The sequence below is a fragment of the Neophocaena asiaeorientalis genome, unplaced genomic scaffold (genome assembly GCF_003031525.2).
Source record: "Neophocaena asiaeorientalis asiaeorientalis breed wild unplaced genomic scaffold, Neophocaena_asiaeorientalis_V1.1 scaffold191, whole genome shotgun sequence".
NCBI lineage: Eukaryota > Metazoa > Chordata > Mammalia > Artiodactyla > Phocoenidae > Neophocaena > Neophocaena asiaeorientalis.
In genome coordinates this window covers 214745-238927 of record NW_020175105.1, presented here as the reverse complement: position 1 = coordinate 238927, position 24183 = coordinate 214745, and the positions used below count along the sequence as shown (strand labels likewise).

At 44.9% G+C, this 24183-nt stretch overlaps 1 protein-coding gene across 1 annotated transcript in view; it reads right to left on the bottom strand.

The window, feature by feature from the left end:
- Nucleotides 1-24183, bottom strand: part of ABCA13 (ATP binding cassette subfamily A member 13) — a 268906-nt gene that overhangs the window by 174222 nt on the left and 70501 nt on the right. Inside the window, 9 exon segments of the mRNA XM_024764386.1 lie at nucleotides 1511-1642; nucleotides 3253-3354; nucleotides 5520-5771; nucleotides 5774-5803; nucleotides 5806-5950; nucleotides 7157-7271; nucleotides 13912-13982; nucleotides 13984-14222; nucleotides 15456-15632. Coding sequence (XP_024620154.1) covers nucleotides 1511-1642; nucleotides 3253-3354; nucleotides 5520-5771; nucleotides 5774-5803; nucleotides 5806-5950; nucleotides 7157-7271; nucleotides 13912-13982; nucleotides 13984-14222; nucleotides 15456-15632 — 1263 coding nt within the window.

The window sequence follows — 24183 nt, the reverse complement described above, 5'->3', positions numbered from 1 at the left end:
GACAATTCTCCAGAAACCAAACTTAAAGTCACAGAAGTTTGTGATCTGATAGAGAATTCAAAATAGCTGTCAAGAAGAAACTCCACGAACTGTAAGAAGACTCAGAAAGGCAGTTTAATGAGCTCAGGAATAAAATTAATGAACAGAAGTAATACTTCGCCAAAGAGACTGAAACTCTAAAAGAGAACCAAACAGAAATTCTGAAGCTGAGGAACTCAATAAATGCGAGGAAGAATGCAATAGAAAGCTCTGGAAATAGAGCATATGGAAGAATTACTGAGCCCAAAGATAAAAATCTAGAAATGATTCAGGTAGAAGAGGAGAGGGAACTAAGATTCTTTTAAAAATAAAAAAATTCAGCACTTCCCTGGCGGTCCAATGGCTAAGACTCCTCACTTCCACTGCAGGGGGGGTGGGTTCAATCCCTGGTGGGAGAACTAAGATCCCACATGCCATGTGGCACGGTTAAAAAAATAATTATAATGATAAAATAAAAATTAAAAACAATTCTACAAGAACAAGGCCCTTCACCACCTCCACACAGGACGCCGCTGACGCTCTGGTTTGGAGGGGCTGCCGACCCCCACCACCCCCCCACTCAGCTGCCTTGTTCCCAGCCCAGCTTCCCTCCAGGTTCTGCCACCCACTGACCTGGCTGAGAATGAGGTCCTTTCATTCCTGCTGCATGGCACTCTCTGAACCCCTGACCTCGATCTCCAGGGGCCCAGACTCTCCTGCCCTCACCTCCTCACCCCCGGGTTCCTCAGACACAGGATCTGGGGAATCAGGGTGTCTGCTGTTCCGTCTTCAGGAGGCCCCTGCTAGGGAGCTGCGTGGTGAGCTCAGTAGGCCCCTCCAGCACCTGTCCTCACAGGGTCGGTGCTGTCAGGATTCAGAAGCACCACCTTTTCCTCAAGCATCCACAGCTCCCTTTAAAACAAGGCCTGGGCTTCCCTGGTGGTGCAGTGGTTAAGAGTCCTCCTGCCAATGCAGGGGACACAGGTTTGAGACCTGGTCCGGGAAGATCCCACATGCCATGGAGCAACTAAGCCTGTGCGCCACAACTACTGAGCCTGTGCTCTAGAGCTCGCGAGCCACAACTACTGAGCCCACATGCCACAACTACTGAGGCTGTGCTCTAGGGTCTGTGTGCCGCAACTACTGAACCCACATGCCACAACTACTGAAGCCTGCATGCCTAGAGCCCGTGCTCCACAACAAGAGAAGCCACCACAATGAGAAGCCCATGCACCGCAATGAAGAGCAGCCCCCGCTCGCTGCAACTAGAGAAAGCCCGCATGCAGCAATGAAGACCCAATGCAGCCAAAAATAAATTAATTAATTAAATAAATAAATTTAAAAAAAAATAAAAATAAAATAAAACACATCCTATCAACTCCCTTTCTGATGTCTTATTTAAAGAATAAATAATTATCTTAATGTTCACATACATCAGTTCAAACTGTTTTTTAAGTTGATTTTGTCATCTTATAAAGTGCAGAATCCTTACCAGGAATCAAGTTGTTCAAGTACCATCCACATAAGAAGTAAAGGCCTGAATCAAACAGAATCATCCAGCAAACCCAGCCAAATGTCATGCCCACTAGTTCCAGAGACTGGTACATATTATCCCACTGAATCCCTGGAAGGAAGAGTAAGGTCAGAGTCAGAACTGCTCATCCTCTTTCAGGCAGACTTTGGTGAGGTGAATTCATCAGTTCTGGAGGCAAAGCTGAGCACAACTAAAACAAAAGGAAGGTCAAGGCCATGGGCCCTTTACCTCCTGTGAAATGGTAGCTTCATCTCACCCTGATTCAGGGACAGCAGGTGGGTGACCATTATCAATGCCTGAATACCTAACATTTTAAAAAGTTTAAAGTTTGCCTTACTTATATCTATATACTATCTATATAGTATATATATATATATGTATATATATATGTATATATATATACATATATATATATACTATATATATATATGTATATATATATGTACATATATATACTATATATATTACTTGCTTAACTAAAACAATCTATATTTAGGGAAAATAAGCATGTTTTAAAAAAAGAAGACGGCTCCTTGAGAACCCAAACTCTAAATTATACTATTCTTCTCGCTCTTGGAAAACATATAAACAGGATATATAGGATCTGCAATAGGAAAGAATCATTCTCTTATTACAATATGTTTGCAAGTTATTGCTGGATTAAAATATAATTTGTTTTAAGAAAAATATTCATCTTTCTCAATTTTCCTATGGTACTAACCTAGAACTCGATAAAATAAATGTTTTAACATTGTGTACTTGTTGGAATTTGGTCCAAAATATTCAAAGACTCTAACAGTGACCATTTTTCTGCCATATCCTTATGATCCAATTTTGTTTAAAAATCAGTTTGAAGAATTCAGGATAGGTCATTTCAGGATTACTCATCTGTTTTAATACATTTTTAGTGTAGTATCGTTCAGAATAGTTCAACATGTTTTACAGAAAAGTCGGAGAATTTCAGGACTGGCACAGATTAATGAGCTAATGTAATGCTATCTGGAGTTCAGTTTCATACGTGGCATGTATTTTCCCTGTGTTTTCAAATACACACCACAAAAAACTATATACACATCTAAGAAATATGTGTCTGTTCTGGTCTAGGGTTTTAGTTGACAAAATCTCAATATAAGTGAAAAACGTTGCCAACGAATTTTTGTTTTAATTATCGTAGGCTGAATTAATAGGAATAAAATACAGAGAAAAGAGGAGAGATAATTGCTCTATGCTGGTTAGATCTCCTTCTGGATCATGGCTTCAAGAAGGATCCAGAAACCCTGGAGGTATATAAACAGCTGTCATGTGAGAGGTGGTTAGAAAGAGAAACCAGGAACAGTGGGCAGGAAATCCAGGAAGACAGACTGCAGCTCAATAACTGTCTAAGAGACGAGACCCTGCACGGCCTGTTCAGGGGAGAATTCCGAGGGTCACTAATTGACCAAGTGTGTTTCAGGGGTGTCACGGGGTAGCCCCAGGCACTGGCTCAGCGGCCAACCTGGAGCACAGGAGGCCAGGACTGTCCTTGTTCCTAAAACCAGGGTAACTGGATGGAGGGAGGGGTTTACATCAGCTAAACCAACGCAAGGATCTCCTTCCAAACCTTCCGCTTTGTAACTAACGCTCTCTACTGTATCGCCTGCAACACGATAACTAAATTTCCAAAAACCTGAGTCACATTTTTAAAATCTGCATCCTCTTACCTGCCTCTTGCCCTTCCAGGAATGTAACCAAAAGTACTCCTTGTCTAAAGGCAGCTGTGGAGAGGAGGTACTGCTTGCAGATGGAGGGGGAGAAGAGAAAAACTGCAAGTTAGTGCCCGATTGGGCCACAGGAAGTCCACAGCCCTAAGTTCAAATAACGAAACCACAGCACATTCAGGCTCTTAATGATGCCAAACCATCGCTCCAGGCAGCCACTCCACATCTGAGCCCAAGACTGGGCCGCGCATCAGCCTGTTCCGAAAAGCATAATAACAAGACAGTTTTTAATGTTAAAAGGAATTATCGCTCTTTACTGCAGTGCTTGAAGTGTGGTAAATCCAATGCACCGTACACGGAAATGTATAACACAAAACAGTGGCGAATGGAATAGAGCAATTTCCTATGTATTTTTATTAAGTGAACGCCCTGGAGCACACTGCAGGCAGACTGATGGAGACTGCACACGAGAAGAGGGCGCACTGGAGGAAAATGTGATTTCATTTCCAGCAGCGAGGTCTGGTGTTTAAAAAAAAGGAAGCTCATTGGAAAAGTGTCTTACGTTTAAAAATGTAATGTACCAGAGTTAGATCCTTTGTTTGCTAGAAACCATTTCAACATGTAAAAAGGAAATCAGACTTTGTAGACATAAAACCTTAAATCTAAGGATTGAAATAAAAAACAAAAAACATCTGTTGAAATTCAGGCCGGGTGGTCAGTGGCTCTTTTTCTGTATGTAAGGAATACCTGGTAGGGGCACTGAGTGGTCCCAGTTGTTTTCATTATTCTGAAAACAACCAATTAACACACAAAATTACTGACTACCGGTGTGACATAAACTAACCCAAACTGGATAACATACTGATGAATACCATGCAAATCTAGGCATACGAGTCGAGCCGTGGAAACCAGGGCGGGCTGAAGGGTTTACTGGTGCTGGAGAAGAGTTAATTTGGCTTTCATGGAAGCATTCTACCCCGAGGCCCGAAATGAGCAGAGACCTTCACCCCACCCACAGCGGTGAGGCTGGCTGGCCCAGGACGGGTGACCTCTGAAGGCCTCAGGGGCCCCCTGGCAACCCTGGGCGGCTTTGTTCTAATAACTGAGGTATAGGTGTTAGTCCAAGTGAACAGCATCGTGATTCGATGTTTTCATAGATTATCTTCCACATAAAGTTACAGTAAAACAGGGGCTATATTCCCTGCCCTGCACGCCACATCCTCGGAACACTTATTTCATACCTAGTACTTTGCACCTCTCACTCCCTACCCTATCGTGCCCCTCCCTCCACCCCTCCCTCGTACCCACTAGTTTGCTCTCTGTATCTGTGAGTCGGCTTCTGTTTTGTTATATTCGGTCGTCTGCTGGATATTTTAGATTCCGCCTTTGAGTGAAAACATACAGCGACTGTCTCTCTCTCTCTGACTTCTCCCACCTGGTCCCACCCCAGATTCTCCCTCAGGGACTCCAATCACACTCCCCGCAGGGTGCCATGAGGACGTGCCCTGCCCTTGAGCTCAGGGATGTTTACGTGATGACAGGGCTGTGACACAGGCCCTGAGACGTGGCTCCACCATCCCTTCCAATGTACTGTGTGTCCCTGCTGTGTGTCCCAGTGCTGTGTACTATGTCCCTGCTGTGTGTCCCAGTACTGTGTACTGTGTTCCAGTGCTGTGTACTGTGTCCCTGCTGTGTGACCCAGTGCTGGCCCTACTGTGTGTCCCAGTGCTGACCCTACTGTGTGCCAGTGTTGGGTACTGTGTCCCTACTGGGCGTCCTAGTGCTGTGTACTGTGTGTCCCTATTGTGTGTCCCAGTGCTGTGTACTGTGTCCCTACTGTGTGTCCCAGTGCTGTGTACTGTGTGACCCTACTGTGTGTTGGCACTGAGCTCACCAGGTAACAGTCACCAAGAATGGATGAGTTTCTGTCTTCTACGTATTTATAGCACAGACTTGGACATATTCTAATGCTTTTGGGGAGGTACATTCTAAATGGATAGGTGACTCTGACACTGCCAACGGAGAGATCTTTCCAGCTAATGTGATGTAATTTGTGATGCTTCCCCAAAAAATGCTTATTTTTTACTTCTAAAATAGCTTTGGAGATCTGTTTCCTTCCATGTGTGAAACAAAGAGAAACTGAAGTCATGCGCTTCCTTTAGGACGCTCCCGATTTCTCCAAGTCTTCAGAGGAGAGTCCCTATTCCATGAAAAACACGTTTTTCATGGGCCGCCCCTCAGCAAACCCTCCGTGGTGTCAGTGAGCTCACCACCGCGAGGCTGCAGCTGAGGGTGGGCACACACCGGCAAGGTGGGGAAGCCCCACACACCCGACAGTGATGCACTGAAACGTGCCGCGGGGTACACGGCAGCCTCGTTCTGCAGTTTCACAAAACAACGCACCGACGAGGGAGGCCTGCAGGCCGGCAAGATGTAGGGCTGGAAGCTGGCCGCGTAGGGCAGGCTGCTGCGCAGGGCGGCTGAGCTCGCCCGGCCGAAGGATGCGCTCAGGAGGTAGCTGACACGGACACCCCGGAGTCCAGGAGGAAGAGGACGCCATCCAGGTGCTGCTGGAGGTGAAGACGCCGCTGACCCCGAGGACGAGGGCCAGGGCGGCGCGGCTCACCGTCAGCTTGGCTCCGTGCTCCGGGAGCCGGGCCAGCAAGTGGACGGCGGGGGACAGGCCCATCATCTTCACATACTGTCCACACAGGGAGGACCGGTCATCACGGGGTTGAGAGAGGACAGGGCAGGTGCGGCCGGGGGGACAGGCGAGCCGGGGCTCATCCCTCCCTGTGGCCGCCAGTGTGGAAACACAGCCTCGGAGACGCCACGCTGGACGCTTCCTCCAGAGTCAGCCATTGATGCGAATGAACCCCCTGCAGAGCAGGTCGCTGGCCATGAGGAGGGGAAGAAGGGGGACGAGGTGGCCTGAGAACAACCTCACAGCTGTGAGAAGGCAGCTGCGAAGGGGAGTAGACTCCAGACCCCAGCCTGACCGGCCGCAGTCTCGCTGCCTTTCCTGGTTTACAGAGCTTTTGTCGGTTTTGTTCCCTCTTTTTTTTTGTCATTTGGTTTGTGTTGGTTTTGTTTAATAACAACAAAGAGAAAAATGAAGGGGGAAACACTGGGCCTTAAGCTCTTCACTTTGGGGGTGACTGCTCAGGTTCTAGAATGTGTTTTGCAAAGTAATTCAGTTTGAAGTAATAACACTAAAATTAATCCATCCACTGAAATGACTGCTTGCTCACCTATAACATGGTGATACACCAGGGTGTAGGGCTGGTTACTTGGCAGTGAGAGCAATTCATATGCACGCCCCACGCTGGTGGCCCCGGGCAGGGAGCTCAGGACCACCAACGCCCAGTCCCAGGCCTTACACCTGGGGCCCAGCTGGATGGGGAAGAAACACAGAAATCCAGGAGTGCGTTCGTGCTACACGGGTGAACACCACGCTGTACAACAGTGCAACTCTAGTCGAAACTGAGTGACTCTCTGCACTTGTCCTTTGCTTTAATAAATGAGTGGATACCATGTGCCGGCGTGTCTGCCCGGCTGAACGGGAAGACAGGTCTTTACCAGGCGCTTTTATGAACTTTCATTCTTAAAAGCAGTTTTGATAGTTTCAAGTTTTAACAACACTGGGACAAAAACAGCAAAGCTGTACATAAAGAATTCCAGCCATAAACAAAGACAGGAATTCCGTCCATGTGTTTGTTTGGGTTGCGTAAACACTGCTGAGTGAGGGACTCTCGTGGGCCCGTCCTCAGCCTCCTTTCCTGTCCTGGACGGACTAGACGTGTCACCTGTGCAGCTCTGCCAGGGCCCTGGGCTTCCGTGCAGAGCGAGTCTCCTGGGACGGCGGGACCCAACCAAGCTGCCCCCTCCCATCCCCCAGGCTGTTCACCTCCTCCAGCTGGATCTCCCGCTCATAAAGCAGCCTGCGGACCACGCTGGCCACGGACACCATCCACGTGAGCACCGCTATCAGTGGGAAGAAGGAGCCGACGCTGTTCAAGAACCTGTGGGGACAGTGCGGTCAGCATCCACCGCGGCCCCAAGATGCTCGCGGTGAGTCCTGCTCCCACGCTTCGTCCCGCTGTCCTTACGGCCCCAGGGCTCGCTCAGGACCAAGACCTGTCTGACCCTGTGCCTGGAGCAGAACCGCTGTCGGGCGTCCTGATTTATAGGTGTGCAAACTCACAGAGCACGAGGAAACTTTACAGATGCAGAGGACCTCCTCTATGTCTGTAAAGGAGAGAGTCATGAGGGGCCTGGTATCGCATGAGCCCGACTCTGGGGTCCTTGGAGGACCTTGGACCACCCCGGACCCAGAGAATCTGGACGCTCTGCACATACCTGTCTGAGGGAGGCCATTTAGTACAAATTAAAGACAATAAGAAACTACAGAAGAGAACTCACAGTACATGGTGTGTAGCTCAGGCCTTTCCTAATCTGCTCCTGGAAACGAGTCCAAATCAACAAGAGAAGGAAAAACTGCCATTGCAATTCTGATACGTGTTTGGGGAGCGATGGCCAAATATTTGAGAAAGCTGCTAAAAATAATCAAGCTCATATAGGAGTCACACAAAAAAGTAGAGACGAGAGGCGTCAGCAGCAAAACCCCACCCTCTGGAGGTCTAGAATGTGCCATCAAAACTATACTTAAGTAAGTAGTCACAAAAGTGATTCTTTCTGTTCCAGAAGGAATATCTCTATGTTCCCGTATCTCCTATGTTTCTGTTATGGACTGAATGTGTCACCCCCAAATTTGTATGTTGAAACCCTAACCCCCCAAAGGGATGGTATCTGGAGGTGGGGCCTTTGGGGGATGATTAGGTTGTGATGAGGTGATGAGGATGGGGTCCCAGGATGACGCTGGCGTCCTCAGAAGCAGAGGAAGACAGACCAGAGAGCTGTCACTCTCTCCAGCCTCTGAGGACACAGCAGGACGTCTTCACACCTGAGAAAGGGCCCTCGTTATAAACCAAACCTACTAGCCCCTGGACCTCTGGAACAGTGAGAAATAAACGTCTGTTGTTTAAAAAAAAACACTACACTTCCTAAAGCCCAGGGGCACTCTGGGGGCACAGTACAGAGAATAGCAGGTGTTAAGTGGGTGTCCACTGCCTGTTAAACTGGGTGGTGTCAGGAGCCACTCCCACCTAGAGAGGGTCTCCAGGGAGACAGAGGAGGAGGGTTATGTTCAGAGTATGTGTATGTGCAGGAAGCACTCAGTCTTCGTGGCCGTGGGAGAGAGCCTTTGAGCTCTGGGGGCATTCATGTCCCTGGTCCTCACCACTAGCTGGAGCCCCTTGCAAACAACTGGTCAGGAAGACCCGAGTCATTCAAGATGAGTAACAACGGCAACAGAAATCTAGCACAACAGCCACATGAGAAATAAAAGTAGGTTGTGAGTCTCAGAATTATTAACAAATGAAGAACACATGCCAAAACGATGGTGATGTGAAACAGATGAAAATAGCCAACATCTCTGCCACCAGTTTAAAACTATTTACTAAGGCAATCCCCTATAAAAACACCATACCACAGGAGTGTTATGGTTCAGTGATGAGATGCTGAGGTGGCAGGAAGACACGGAATGTGAGCTGGAAGAGGCTGGGGAGAAACAGAAGGTGGAAGATAGCCGCCAGATGGATAGAGACAGGATGAGGGGCACAACAACGGCAAACGACGCTGCACACACCCAGTGAGAGCCATAAAACACACGTGAGAACGCAGCTGAAGGGACAGAAAGAAAGAAGGAGCTTAATAGAATTAAGGGGATTTTGTTGATAAGAAACACAGGGGGGAAGTCATGCAACTGGATTCCCTTAAGAAGAAAAACCAAATACTGGAAGAGAATAAATTATAATGCTAGAACACACCAAGAGTTTCCATTAAAAAAAAAAAAAAAAAAAGCTTAAGTCTTACACATTGAAAGAACTCATCCTGTGCCTTGGAAAACTGTCCTAGAATGGTCAACAATTAAGTGTATCCTAGTAAATTACTGAATTTTCAAGTTATTAGCAATTTGTCAAAATTACCAAGTCAGATAAAAGAGTGAAAATATCAAGGTGGCCTCAGATTTCTTTATACTAACCTGAAAGCCAAAGATAATGGAGCTATTTCTACAAGATATTCAAGGAAAGAGTGAGCCCAGGATTTCATGTCCAGCCAAGCTGTCTTTCAAATATAAATGCTGCGAAGAATTTTAAGTATGTAAGAACTCGGGTTAAATTGTCTCATGAGATCTTCTTAAGGAAATTACTAGAAGACAAACCAGCCCACAGAGGGGTGACTGGTAAATCACAGTGAAAGAATAATGGTAAGAAGTGGATTTACTTCCAGTAAAAATAAGACTAAAACAAGAATGAAAAATAAGATGACAAGACATATTGGAAATGTTTTGTTCCCTGAAATGTAAAAATGATACAACAAACAAAAATTGGAAGGTTGGGGAAATTCTTCAAAGAGGAAGAATGAGTTGGTAAATGCCAAAATCAAAGGCTTTTTAACGCTGACAAATGTAGGATATAAGTATAGGCATCTTTAACGTACAAAGGAGGACACTGAGATAATAATGTTAACTAAAATTGCATGATAAAAAAAGATGTGATGGAAGAAGAGAAATTACATTGTTTTTTTACTGGTCATGGTAAAAAAAAAAAAGAAAGGGTTGATATTATTTGTACAAAGTTATAACTATAAGGGAACCACTAGAACAACAGCAGAACATTCCTAAATAATGGTATAAGTATAGAAAAATATATTACATAACTAGGACCATATATACCTGAAATTCCATTTCATACTGTTAAACAGCTCACCTCCCCTGTGTATGAAGCTATGTGATGCACACAAGAGACGCCCCTAAAACAAGACACTTCAGAAAAGTTTAAAATGCAAGGATGGGCAAAGGCATGGCAAGCAAACTGTGAATCCAGAGAGAAGAAAGGGGGAAAAAGCAGAGGTCATTAATTTAATTTTATACAAGGTAGAATTACGTCCACAAAGCATTAAGGAAGACCCAGAACACAATTACTCATGGCTCTGCACGAAGTGACTCAGCCCCAAGATTCGAAAGGCCAACACCAGAGGCAAAAGCAAGGGGATGTCCCAGTAACAGGAGACTACAGTTTATCTACCTTAGCTCAGCACAGATGAAGTGGACACAAATAAGGACAGAGAATTCCTAAACAACAAAGTTAATGTGGATAAATTCTGTACTATAAAAATAGGAAATCAGAAATTTCTTTTCAAGGGCCCATAAATCATTCACAAAAGTTGATTATATAATAGTTGCCTGAGAAAAATGCCATAAATTCAAAAAGTGGAAATGATAAACACAGTATTTTCTGATGGCAATGTACAAATTAGGATTTATTAGCAGTATTTGGCAATTTAGGGTATGATGCGATTTTTGGATTTTGTCAATCTGATTTTTAAAATGCTGTCACAGACTAGTTTTAATTTGAATTTTTCTTACTATAAGTAAGTTGAGTAACTTCACATGCTTAAAATTCCTGAGAATTTCCACTTGGGAATTAAAAGACACTTAAACAGCTCTTGGGTCAAGAAGACAGCAGAAACCCATATTGCAAGTGTCTAGAAAAACAATGAACTTTTAGTCATATATCAGATCCATGGGACATAGCTGAAATAATGATTGAAAAGAAAAGTCATCACCTTAGGTCACTACACACATTAAAGGAAAAAAACACTAAAAATAATGTATCAAACATGGGTCTCAGGTATCAGAGAAACAGCATAACACATTGAAGGTATATAAAAGTAAGGAAGTAATAAAAATAAAGACAGAACAAGTAAGTTAGAAAAGACAAAAAAAGAGAATTGATAAAGTCCATGTGTGGTCCTTTGAAAAAAGTATCAACAGAACAAGAAAATAATGAAACTATGTGTGCACCAAGTGAATTTTTAAAATGCAGAAGGAGGAAGCATGTTGAAGGTAGACTAACCACAGAAGGAGGGGATGAGGGAGAGGGAGAGGAACACAAGTGCTCTGCTCGACCTCAAATCCTCCCTCAGACCTTAGGGAAGAGACTGGTGTCTGACGTGGACGCGTGTGCCCCTCCACCAACTTCCCAACTGGGCGGCGAGAGGTCCTGTGACTCCCATCCCTGGGGAATCCCACAGGGGAGGGTGACTGCGGTTCTCCAGGCTCATACGGTCCTGGTAACCCCTGGTTTGCAAGCTCCCAGAAGGCAAGGACGACACCTTTTTCACCACCAAGTATGACAGTCACGTGCATACATGACACATAGCAAATGCTCCATAAACGGCTTCAAATGAAAAAACAGCCCAAAAACTTTCTCTCTTAGCAAGATGTCATGAGTTCAAGGTCACGGAAGGGAAAAATGGTCACCAAACAAACAAACAAAAAACAACTGATGCTTTAGAAGAGGGTATGAAGTATGCCTTTTTTCTCTACTTTCTCAACTTTTGATAACCATTTGTTTACAAAACTAACACTGAAAGGAGAAACATATTAAATCCAGGATGTCTAAGTGACCTCAGAAATAGGACTGTCTGTCACCGCCCTGTTATCAGGTCAGCATGAATCCAACAAACATGCCCCAGATTCTTCCGTGTATTTATCCCTACTCTGGAACCCAAACAGAAGCCCGTCAATAAATTTGGAAATTAGGAAATCCAACATTCTCATTTGTTTAAACCTTTTTAAAAGGTGACTCTGATCTTCATAAACATTTCGTTGTCTCCACGTCTTTTTCTGAAGGTGGCAAATCCCTGACTTGCATTTTTAATAACTCTTATTAACAGTGTTCCTCGGTGGCTTGTCTCTATTAGCCACGTCAGACAGAAAAGGATGAGCCTGTTGTATCAAAATCCCACATACAGGGACAGCCACGTGGAGGAATCAGCTTTTTTTTTTTAACACCTCTTTGTTGGAGTATAATTGCTTTACAATGGAGTGTTAGTTTCTGCTCTGTAACAAAGTGAATCAGTCATACATATACATATGTTCCCATATCTCTTCCCTCTTGCGTCTCCCTCCCTCCCACCCTCCCTATCCCACCCCTCTAGGTGGTCACAAAGCACCGAGCTGATCTCCCTGTGCTATGAGGCTGCTTCCCACTAGCTATCTATTTTACTTTTGGTAGTGTATATATGTCCATGCCACTCTCTCACTTTGTCACAGCTTACCCTTCCCCCACCCCATGTACTCAAGTCCATTCTCTACATCTGTGTCTTTATTCCTGTCCTGCCCCTAGGTTCCTCAGACCCATTTTACCCAGCAATCCCACTACTGGGCATATGCCCTGAGAAAACCGTAATTCAAAAAGAGTCATGTACCACAATGTTCACTGCAGCTCTATTTACAATAGCCAGGACATGGAAGCAACCTAAGTGTCCACTGACAGATGAATGGATAAAGAAGATGTGGCACATATATACAATGGAATATTATTCAGCCATAAAAGGAAACAAAACTGAGTTATTTGTAGTGAGGTGGATGGACCTAGAGTCTGTCATACAGAGTGAAGTAAGTCAGAAAGAGAAAAACAAATACTGTATGCGTTAACACATACATATGGAATCTAAAAAAGAAAAAAGTGACTCAGCTTTTGTTTTTGTCTCTTGAGATGCATGACTCCGGTGCCAGTGCAGGGTGGTGACCAACCCCCAGCCCCTCCCCACATCACCCCGGCTCTGCCTCCTGCCCTTCTCCCTCCATCCACCCCCGCCCCCAGGACCCTGATCCCGGGCCCAGGACTATGCGGGCGGGGGGTACTGCTGAGAAGGACTGAAGCTTTCTCCCCACCCCGAACCTCAGGCCAGCGGGCTGATGTAGGTCCTGTGTCTCCACCGCCCTCCCCGGCACGGGAAGGGGTGAATCAGGGACCCTCAGGCTCACGTCTGGGCTGTGTCCTCCCACCAGCCTGTGCCGGAGTCACGCACAGAAGAGTGCGGCTCCCCAGCCGAGGGCAGGGTGTGCTGTCATCCTCCTCTTGCCCAGTCCTGCTTGCTGACCCGTCTGGGAAAGTCAGGGAGGAGGGGGCTCGTGAATGCACCCCTTTCTGAACACAGCACCGCCCGGAACATTGCCCGGGTCTCGGCTCCGAAGCATCTTACACGGAAGGACGTCCCAAGGGTGAGCGCTGCCCCGAGTCCCTTCGACTGAGCTTCCCCTCACTCTCACCCTGAGGGTGTCGGAGCTGCAGTCACCCGCTGAATCACCCAATTCAACTCGTGTTCTCGGATGACGCGACCTACGAGGTCACCCGCCCCAGGCCTCTGGGAATCCCTCCATCCCTGCATGTGGGTGGCACAGGCCCAAACTGTAAGGATTTGGGCTGAAGAGGAAATAAGCTTCCTCTGATTCCCTAGTTCAGATGGGAGGAATCCCCCGTGAATATTATTCGTCAAATTTATTCTCAAGGGTGTCTGAAGCTACAGATGCCTGGTGTCAAATCTAACTGACCACATTATCTCCACAATTGTTCTTCTATCTGGATGGCTCAGCCTTAGGAAATTAAAAAGGAGAATGGATCGTCTCTAAATGCTCTTTGGTGCAATGGCTATACAAAAGCTCCAGGATTTTTCTCCACCTGGTTTCCAAACGCAGGGCCTCTCCCACTGTCGGAGGCCCTCAGGAGCTCGGTCCCACCGAGTACTCACAGGTGGCTGGTGTGACACGGGTACGGGATGGCCTGCACCTGCACGGCCAGGTTCAGGGCCTCCTGCCCCATCTGTCTGCACTGAGATGATAGCTCTTTCGATCATGTCTTGCAACGGAACACAGATGTAGTTATACTTGAACCCATTGGCTGGGAGGCTCTGAGGGTGGAACTTCCAGAAAGGGTTTTGCACCAGATCCGTCCTCAAGCTGTACAAAATGCTGGTCCGGATGCTGTACGTAACCTGGGGTGGCAGCTGGAGAGATTCTGAGCTGAGGTTCTTACCTGCTGAGGAACTGTTAAAAATGATACCTAAGGTCAGAAAAGGACAAACAAGGGGTCAGCACAACCTAGGAGCGGCTCACACCACAACAGCATGGGTCTGACCGGAAGCCCCAGGACACTCAGCTCAGTGCCCCCGTTGAGAAAGGGGCCGCACCCCAGGGAGGGGAGGCTGATTTTCTGTGTGACACAAGCCCTCAGCGCTGAGATAGCACTAAGGCCTCCCAATTCCCAACTCCCTCCTAAAATTAAAAATCCTCTTTTTTATTTTAACAAAAACACACAGTGGTGTCATTAACACAAAGAAATTACTTGTTTTGCATTTTTGCAGGACTTGAAAAATTACATGAGGCTGCACAAATAATAGGATTTCCTTGTCTGTGATTACAGATGTCCCTAAGAACCGATGTCTGTGGATTCTGTGTTCTGCCACAGGAATTCTTCGCATTTCACGTACAAAGCTGCTTGTGGGCTGAATTCTGCCCTCCCCAAATTCACAAGTAGAAGTCCTCAGCCCTAGCACTTCACAATGTGACCTTATTGGGAGATTCAGTGTTTACAGAGGTGACCAACTGAAAATGAGGTCACGGGATGTGCTCTAAGCCAGCATGACTGGTGTACTTAGAAGACAGGGAAGTGCAGACACACACACGCACAGAGGGAAGGTGAGGGAGCAGACAACCATCCATATGTCGAGGACAGAGGCCTCGGGGGGAGCCAGGCCTGCCCACACTTGGACTCCAGAATTATGAGAAAGTAAATGTATGCTGTTTAAGCCACTTAGTCTGCAATTCTTTGTCACACCAGCCTTAGCAAACTAATACAAAGCCAAATAAAAACAACTCACTGTTTATTCAAAAGGAATACATCATATTTATGTTGAATAAGTGAACAACTGATCGAAAGACTTGAACTGGCCACTGTCTCTTCTCCCCTGACCCTAGGACATCCAGATATACCTGATAAAAATAAAAGGGATGGAAGAAATCAGAGTACAGCTTTAATCAAGAAAAATATAACCTATCACATGAGATTTAACCATAAACTGGTAAACTAGTCCCGTAAACTGGTAAACATGGATGCAGGGAATAGCACTGGGCCTCGGATGACGTACGAGGCCCGTCTTTTCACCAACTCAAGGGGACCAGTTCTGCTTTGTTCATTTTACCCAGAAAGAACTGTTTTCTATCGGTGATAAGACACGTTTGGGGAGAAATATGCAAATATTGCCTTTATGAGCATGTGTGTTCACTGAATACTTACTGGCCAAGAAGCTGTTCTTCCGCATGAGGGCCTGTGAGGTCGCCTCCAGGCAGGTGGCAGAGGTCAGGCCCTGGAAGAGGGTCAGTAGGACACAGAAGGTCAGGTTGGCCAGGATGCGGCCCAGGGAGCGGAGGCATCCAGCGCCCATGAGGTTCAGCATCTGGCCCAGCTTCCCTCCTGAGGACATGGAAACGAGGACATGGCAACTTTTCTCTGGGCACAGCGCGTATCCTTCCCAAGGCAGGGACTTTGCAAATAAATTTCTTCATGAGAAAATTTATTCAGAAGAGTCAAATTCCGTTCCACACAAAATCTGCTACTTATTTGCTGAGTGCAAACTCCACCTTTCCTATATGGTCCCTGTAATGCTGATACTTACATGTAAATGGAAAGAAAACAGTTAAATCATAGAGGGTGAGGTTGCAGACCACAGCTAAGTCAACAGCAGGAGCCGGAAAGAATGAACAACAGAGGGAAGGACGTGTGAGAGACACGGCTGGAGTAACCCAGCTCCAAGCAGAGAGGGTGGCCCTGTCCCCCTCAGTACCTGCCCACTGGGCAGCGGTGGCAGCAAAGGGGACAAGATCCAGCTTTGCCCCCATAGCAGCTCTCCTGTGATTCCATGTTTACCCTGGAAAGTTATCTTATCCGTCAAAGTTTGTTTCTTCATCTGCAGTGTGAAGAAAGCAGAATCCCCTGCGGGATTGTCCTAAGGATTAAGCCAAGTACCTCGTGTGTGTAAGTGCTTACTGAGGGCATCCTGTTGTCATGGTTACAGCTGCTGAAGAGGAGAGCTAGGCGCCAGCCAGTTATCCTAATTTAATTCCTCCCGATGAAACTAAGCTAAACAACTAGAAAATAGGAGACCAAAAAGTGCATTCCACGCTCTGAGGGGCTCTGAGTGTTTGGGATTTTTGTTTTCTCGTTTTTGATAGAGAACTGGAAAGTGTTCAATTTTACAGGATGGGGCAAACCGGGAGCACTTCTATATTGCTGATCATTTGTCGTTTGAATGTGTGCTCTACAGGCTCACCCAGTAAGTTTGCTGACGACTTCACTGTGTTAATTCCAGAGGCTTCATGGAATAAGGAGTGACCTGGCCTCCACAGAGTGTGGCTTTAATTGTGTTCCAGGGACAGAACCAAAGCTGCTTTGAAAAGGCTTTGCATAGCTGAATCGTTCATATAATTGACTATATCCATGTGTGTGTATATGTGTGTGCGTGTGCGTGTGTGTGTACATGTGTAATGTCAGGAATTAGAAAAGCAGTTCCACACAAAAATTCCGTGGGCTTTAGCACCCCTTGCAGAGGTCCTTGCCCGAGAAGAAGGCAGCAGCAGCTGTTTGGTAAGAGCTCTCGCTCAGTGGAGTGAATGTAACACAAGTAGTTGCTCAAGTCTCCACCACATGTCCTCTGACTCTGGACTCCTCAGTGCCCTCCCCGACCCGACGGGGGCGCTGGGGTGGGGGGCACCTCCACAGGAAAGGATGGAAAACAGGACAGGGACACAAAGGTCCATCGTGAGAGGACTAGACCAGGCCGCTTCTCTCTCCTGTGTCCCCATCAAACGTAAGAGGTAGTTAAAGACAGGCTGAGAGGAAACACACAGGTCTGTGGAGCAGAAGGTGTGGGAAGGCCCCAGCTGGCAAGGGCAGCAAGAATCGGAGGCTCACACATGCACGGGGTAAAAGACTCTGCGAGGATTTCAGCCGAGCTCTGGCCACGAGAAGCTGTGCATTGTCCCCATTTGACATCTACAGCTGACGACCTGAGACACGCTGGCGTTAGCCATGGCCAACTAGGGGGTTTGAGATCCCCTGTTTCTAGCCCTAAACATGACGTCCAACAATTGCGTCCATCCTATTTCGTCTCTCCTAAATGAGGGACAGCTTCTCGACATTTGGGGCCAGAGCTATATGTTAGGGGAGGCTGTCCTGTACATCACAGGGTGTTTAGGAACATTCCTGGTTGGGAGCATCTCACCAGCTGTGACAACAAGAAATGGCTCCAGACCTTGCCAAATGTCCCAGGGGACAAACTCCCCCTCAGCTGAGAACCACTGATGGAAACAGAGTCCCGATAAGCTCCCTGCACATGAAAAACATCCTATCAGGCTTCAGTGCCTCATTCTTCACCTCAACAGACAGTTAAGCAAACTCTCTGACATGAAAGGGAGAACTCAAGATAAATGAATAGAGCTAGACCTTCAAGATGACAGAGGAATAAGATGTGGAGATCACCTTCCTCCCCAGAACTATATCAAAACTACATCTACATGTGGAACAACTCCTACAGAACACCTACTGGATGCTGGCAGAAGACCTCAGACCTCCCACAAGGCAAGAAACTCCCCACGTACCTGGGTAGGGCAAAAGAAAAAAGTAAAAACAGAGACAAAAGAATAGGGATGGGACCTGCACCAGTGGGAGGGAGCTGTGAAGGAGGAAAGGTTTCCACACACTAGGAAGCTCCTTCGTGGGCAGAGACTGCGGGTGGCAGAGGGGGGAGCTTCGGAGCCACGGAGGAGAACGCAGCCACAGGGGTGCAGGGGGCAAAGCAGAGAGATTCCCGCACAGAGGATCGGTGCCGACCAGCACTCACCAGCCCGAGAGGCTTGTCTGCTCACCTGCCGGGATGGGCGGGCCTGGGAGCTGCGGCTCGGGGTTCGGAGGTCAGATCCCAGGGACAGGACTGGGGTTGGCTGTGTGAACACAGCCTGAATGGGGCCAGTGCACCACAGCTAGCCAGGAGGGATTCTGGGGAAAAGTCTGGAACTGCCTAAGAGGCAACAGACCATTGGTTTGGGGTACACGAGGAGAGGGGATTCGGAGCACCGCCTAAACAAGCTCCAGAGACGGGCACGAGCCACAGCTATCAGCACAGACACCACAGACGGGCATGAGACGCTAAGGTTGCTGCTGCAGCCACCAAGAAGCCTGTGCAGCCCACCACTGCCAGGGTCCTGTGATCCAGGGACAACATCCCCGGGAGAACACATGGCGCACCTCAGGCTGGTGCAACGTCACGCCGGCCTCTGCTGCTGCAGGCTTGCCCCGCATCCGTACCCCTCCCTCCGCCCGGCCTGAGTGAGCCAGAGCTCCCGAAGCAGCTGCTCCTTTAACCCCGTCCTGTCTGAGTGAAGAACAGAGGTCCTCAGGTGACCTACATGCAGAGGTGGGACCAAATCCAAAGCTGAACCACAGGAGCTTTGCAAACAAAGAAGAGGGAAGTTTCTCCCAGCAGCCTCAGGAGCAGTGGATTAAATCCCCACAATCAACTTGATGTACTCTGCATCTGTGGAATAGCTGAATAGACAACGAATCATCCCAAAATTGAGGCAGTGGACTTTGGGAGCAACTGTAGACTTGGGATTTGCTGTCTGCGACTGACTGGTTTCTGGCCTCATGTTTACCTTAGTTTAATATTTAGAGCTTATTATCATTGGTGGATTTGTTTACTGATTTGGTTATTCTCTTCTGTTTTTTCTTATATATAGCAACATATTTTTTTCCTTTTTCTCTTTTTGTGAGTGTGTATGTGTATGCTTCTTTGTGTAATTTTGTCTATATAGCTTTGCTTTTACCGTTTGTCCTAGGGTTCTCTTTGTTTTCTTTTGTTCTTTTTTCGTTTTTTTACAGTATAGTTTTTATTGCTTGTTATCATTGGTGGATTTGTTTTTTGGTTTGGTTGCTCTCTTCTTTCTTTCTTTCTATTTTTTTCTCTCTTTTCTTCTGAGCCATGTGGCTGACAGGTTCTTGGTGTTCCGGCTCAATGTCAGGCCTAAGCCTCTGAGATGGGAGAGCCAAGTTCAGATCATTGGTCCACCAGAGACCTCCCAGCTCCACGTAATATCAAACGGCAAAAGTTCTCCCAGAGATTTCCATCTCAATGCTAAGACGCAGCTCCACTCTATGACCAGCAAGCTACAGTGCTGGACGCTCTATGCCAAACAACTAGCATGACAGAAAAACAACCCCACCCATTAGCAGAGAGGATGACTAAAATCATAATAAGGTCATGGACACCCCAAAACACACCACCCAATGTGGTCCTCCCACCAGAAAGACAAGATCCAGCCTCATCCACCAGAAGACAGACACCAGTACCCTCCACCAGGAAGCTTACACAACCCACTGAACCAACCTTAGCCACTGGGGACAGACACCAAAAACAATGGGAACTATGAACCTGCAGCCTGCAAAAAGGAGACCCCAAACACAGTAAGATAAGCAAAATGAAAAGACCAGAGAAACACACAGCAGATGAAGGAGCAAGATAAAAACCCACCAGACCAAACAAATGAAGAGGAAATAGGCAGTCTACCTGAAAACGAATTCAGAATAATGATAGTAAAGATATCCAAAATCTTGGAAACAGAATGGAGAAAATAACAAGAAACGTTTAACAAGGTCCTAGAAGAACTAAACAGTGAACAAACAAGGATGAACAACACAATAAATGAAATCAAAAATTCTCTACAAGGAATCAATAGCAGAATAACTGAGGCAGAACGGTGAAGTGACCTGGAAGATAAAATAGTGGAAATATCCCCCTACCGCAGAGCAGAACAAAGTAAAAAGAATGAAAATAATTGAGGACAGTCTCAGAGACCTCTGGGACAACATTAAATTCACCAACATTCAAATTATAGGGGTGCCAGAAGAAGAAGAGGAAAAAAAGGGGACTGAGAAAATATTTGAAGAGATTATAGTTGAAAACTCTCATAATATGAGAAAGGAAATAATCAAGTCCAGGAAGTGCAGAGACTCTCATACAGGGTAAATCCAAGGAGAAACACGCCAAGACACATATTAATTAAACTATCAAAAATTAAATACAAAGAAAAAGTATTAAAAGCAGCAAGGAAAAAGCAACAAATAACATACAAGGGAATCCCCATAATGTTAGCAGCTAATCTTTCAGCAAAAACTCTGCAAGCCAGAAAGGAGTGGCAAGACATAATTAAAGTGATGAAAGGGAAAAACCTACAACCAAGATTACTCTACCCAGCAAGGATCTCATTCACATTCAACAGAGATATTAAATAAAACCTTTACAGACAAGTAAAAGCTAAGAAAATTCAGCACCACCAAACCAGCTTTACAACAAATGCTAAAGGAACTTCTCTAGGCAGGAAACACAAGAGAAGGAAAAGACCTACAATAACAAACCCAAAACAATTAAAAAATGGTAATAGGAACATACATATCAATAACTACCTTAAATGTAAATGGATTAAATGCTCTAACCAAAAGACATAGACTGGCTGAAGGGATACAAAAACAAGACCTGTACATATGTTGTCTAAAAGAGAGCCACTTCAGACCTAGGGACACATACAGACTTGAGATAGAGGGGATGGAAAAAGATATTTCATGGAAATGGAAATCAAAAGAAAGCTGGAGTAGCAATTCTCATCTCAGACAAAATATACTCTAAAATAAAGATTATTACTGGGCTTCCCTGGTGGCGCAGGTGTTGAGAGTCCGCCTGCCGATGCAGGGGACACGGGTTCGTGCCCTGGTCCGGGAAGATCCCACATGCCGCGGAGCAGCTGGGCCCATGAGCCATGGCCGCTGAGCCTGCGCGTCCAGAACCTGTGCTCCGCAACGGGAGAGGCCACAACAGTGAAAGGCCCGCATACCACAAAAATAAAATAAAATAAAATAAAGACTATTACAAAAGACAAAGAGGACACTATATTATAATCAAGGGATCAATCCAAGAAGATGATATAACAATGGTAAATATTTATGTACCCAACGTAAGGGTTGCACCTCAATACATAAGGCAAATGCTAACAGGCATAAAAGGGGAAATCAACAGTAACACATTCTTAGTAGGGGACTTTAACACCCCACTTTCACCAATGGACAGATCATCCAAAATGAAAATAAATAAGGAAACACAAGCTTTAAATGATACATTAAACAAGATGGACTTAATTGATATTTATATGACATTCCATTCAAAAACAACAGAATACACTTTCTTCTCAAGTGCTCAAGGAACAGTTTTCCAGGATAGATCATATATTGGGTCACAAATCAAGCCTTGGTAAATTTAAGAAAATTGAAATCATATCAAGTATATTTTCCAACCACAATGTTATGAGACTAGACATCAATTACAGGAAAAAAAAATCTGTGAAACATACAAGCACATGGAGGCCACACAATACACTACTGAATAGCCAAGAGATGACTGAATATATCAGAGAGGAATCGAAAAATATCTAGAAACAAATGACAATGAAAACATGACAACCCAAAACCTATTGGATGCAGCAAAAGCAGTTCTAAGTGGGAAGTTTATAGCAATACAATCCTACCTCAAGAAACAAGAAAAATCTCAAATAAACAACCTAACCTTACACCTAAAGCAATTAGAGAAAGAAGAACAAAAAAAATCCAAAAGTTAGCAGAAGGAAAGAAATCATAAGATCAGACCAGAAATAATTGATATTTATAGGACATTTCATTTAAGTCCATTGTGTTTAATGTATCATTTAAATAAATGAAGGAAACAATAGCAAAGATCAATAAAACTAAAAGCTGGTTCTTTGAGATAATAAAAAAAATTGATAAACCACTAGCCAGACTCATCAAGAAAAAAAAGAGAGAAGACTCAAATCAGTAGAATTAGAAATGAAAAAGGAGAAGGAACCACTGACACTGCAGAAATACAAAAGATCATGAGAGATTACTACAAGCAACCATATGCCAAAAAATTGGACAACCTGGAAGATATTGACAAATTCTTAGAAAAGCACAGCCTTCCGAGACTGATCCAGGAAGAAATAGAAAATGTACACAGACCAATCACAAGCACTAAAATTGAAACTGTGATTAAAAATTTTCCAACAAACAAAAGCCTGGGACCAGATGGCTTCACAGGCAAATTCTATCAAACATTTAGAGAAGAGCCAACACCTATCCTTCTCAAACTCTTCCAAAATATAGTAGAGGGAGGAACACTCTCCAACTCATTCTACAAGGCCACCATCACCCTGATACTAAAAACAGACAAAGATAGCACAAAAAACGAAAACTACAGGCCAATATCACCGATGAACATGGATGCAAAAGTCCTCAACGAAATACTAGCAAACAGAATCCAACAGCACATTAAAAGGAACGTACAACATGATCAAGTGGGGTTTATCCAAGGAATGTAAAGGTTCTTCAATATATGCAAATCAATCAATGTGATAAAGCATATTAAAAAACTGAAGGAGAAAAAGCATATGATCATCTCAACAGATGCAGGCAAAGCTTTCAACAGAATTCAACACCCATTTATGATAAAAACCCTCCAGAAAGTAGGCATAGAGGGAACTTTTCTCAACATAATAAAGGCCATATATGACAAACCCACAGCCAACATTATCCTCAATGGTGAAAAACTGAAACCATTTCCATTAAAGATCAGGAACAAGACAAGTTTGCCCACTCTCACCACTATTATTCAACATAGTTTTGGACGTTTTAGCCAACGCAATCAGAGAAGAAACAGAAATAAAAGGAATCCAAATCAGAAAATAAGTACAACTGTCACTGTTTGCAGATGACATGATACTATACATAGAGAATCCTAAAGATGCTACCAGAAAACTACTAGAGCTAATCAATGAATTTGGGAAAGTAACAGGATACAAAATTAATGCACAGAAATCTCTTGCATTTCTGTACACTACTGATGAAAAATCTGAAAGTGAAATTAAGAAAACACTCCCATTTACCACTGCAACAAAAATAATAAAATATCTAGGAATAAACCTACCTAAGGAGACAAAAGACCTGTATGCAGAAAACTATGACAGTGATGAAAGAAATTCAAGATGATACAAACAGATGGAGAGATATACCATGTTCTTGGATTGGAAGAATCAACATTGTGAAAATGACTATACTACCCAAAGCAGTCTACAGATTCAATGCAATCCCTATCAAACTACCACTGGCATTTTTCACAGAACTAGAACAGAAAATTTCACAATGTGTATGAACACACAAAAGACCCCGGATAGCCAAAGCAATCTTGAGAAAGAAAAACGGAGCTGGAGGAATCAGGCCCCTGGACTTCAGACTACACTACGAACCTACAGTAATCAAGACAGTATAGTACTGGCACAAAAACAGAAATATAGATCAATGGAACAGGATAGAAAGCCCAGAGATAAATATACGGACATTTGGTCACCTTATCTTTGATAAAGGAGGCAAGAATATACAGTGGAGAAAAGACAGACTCTTCAGTAAGTGGTGCTGGGAAAACTGGAAAGCTACATGTAAAAGAATGAAATTAGAACACTCCCTAACACCATACACAAAAATAAACTCAAAATGGATTAAAGACCTAAATGTAAGGCCAGACACTATCAAAATCTTAGAGGAAAACATAGGCAGAACACTCTATGACATAAATCACAGCAAGATCTTTTTGGACCCACCTCCTAGAGAAATGGAAATAAAAGCAAACAAATAAAAGCAAACATATTTGCAAATATTTGCAACTGACAAAGGATTAATCTCCAAATTTACAAATAACTCATGCAGCTCAATATCAAAAAACAAACAACCCAATCAAAACATGGGCAGAAGACCTAAACAGTCATTTCTCCAAAGAAGATATACAGATGGCCAACAAACACATGAAAGGATGCTCAACATCCCTCATCATTAGAGAAATGCAATCAAAACTACAATGAGATATCATCTCACACCA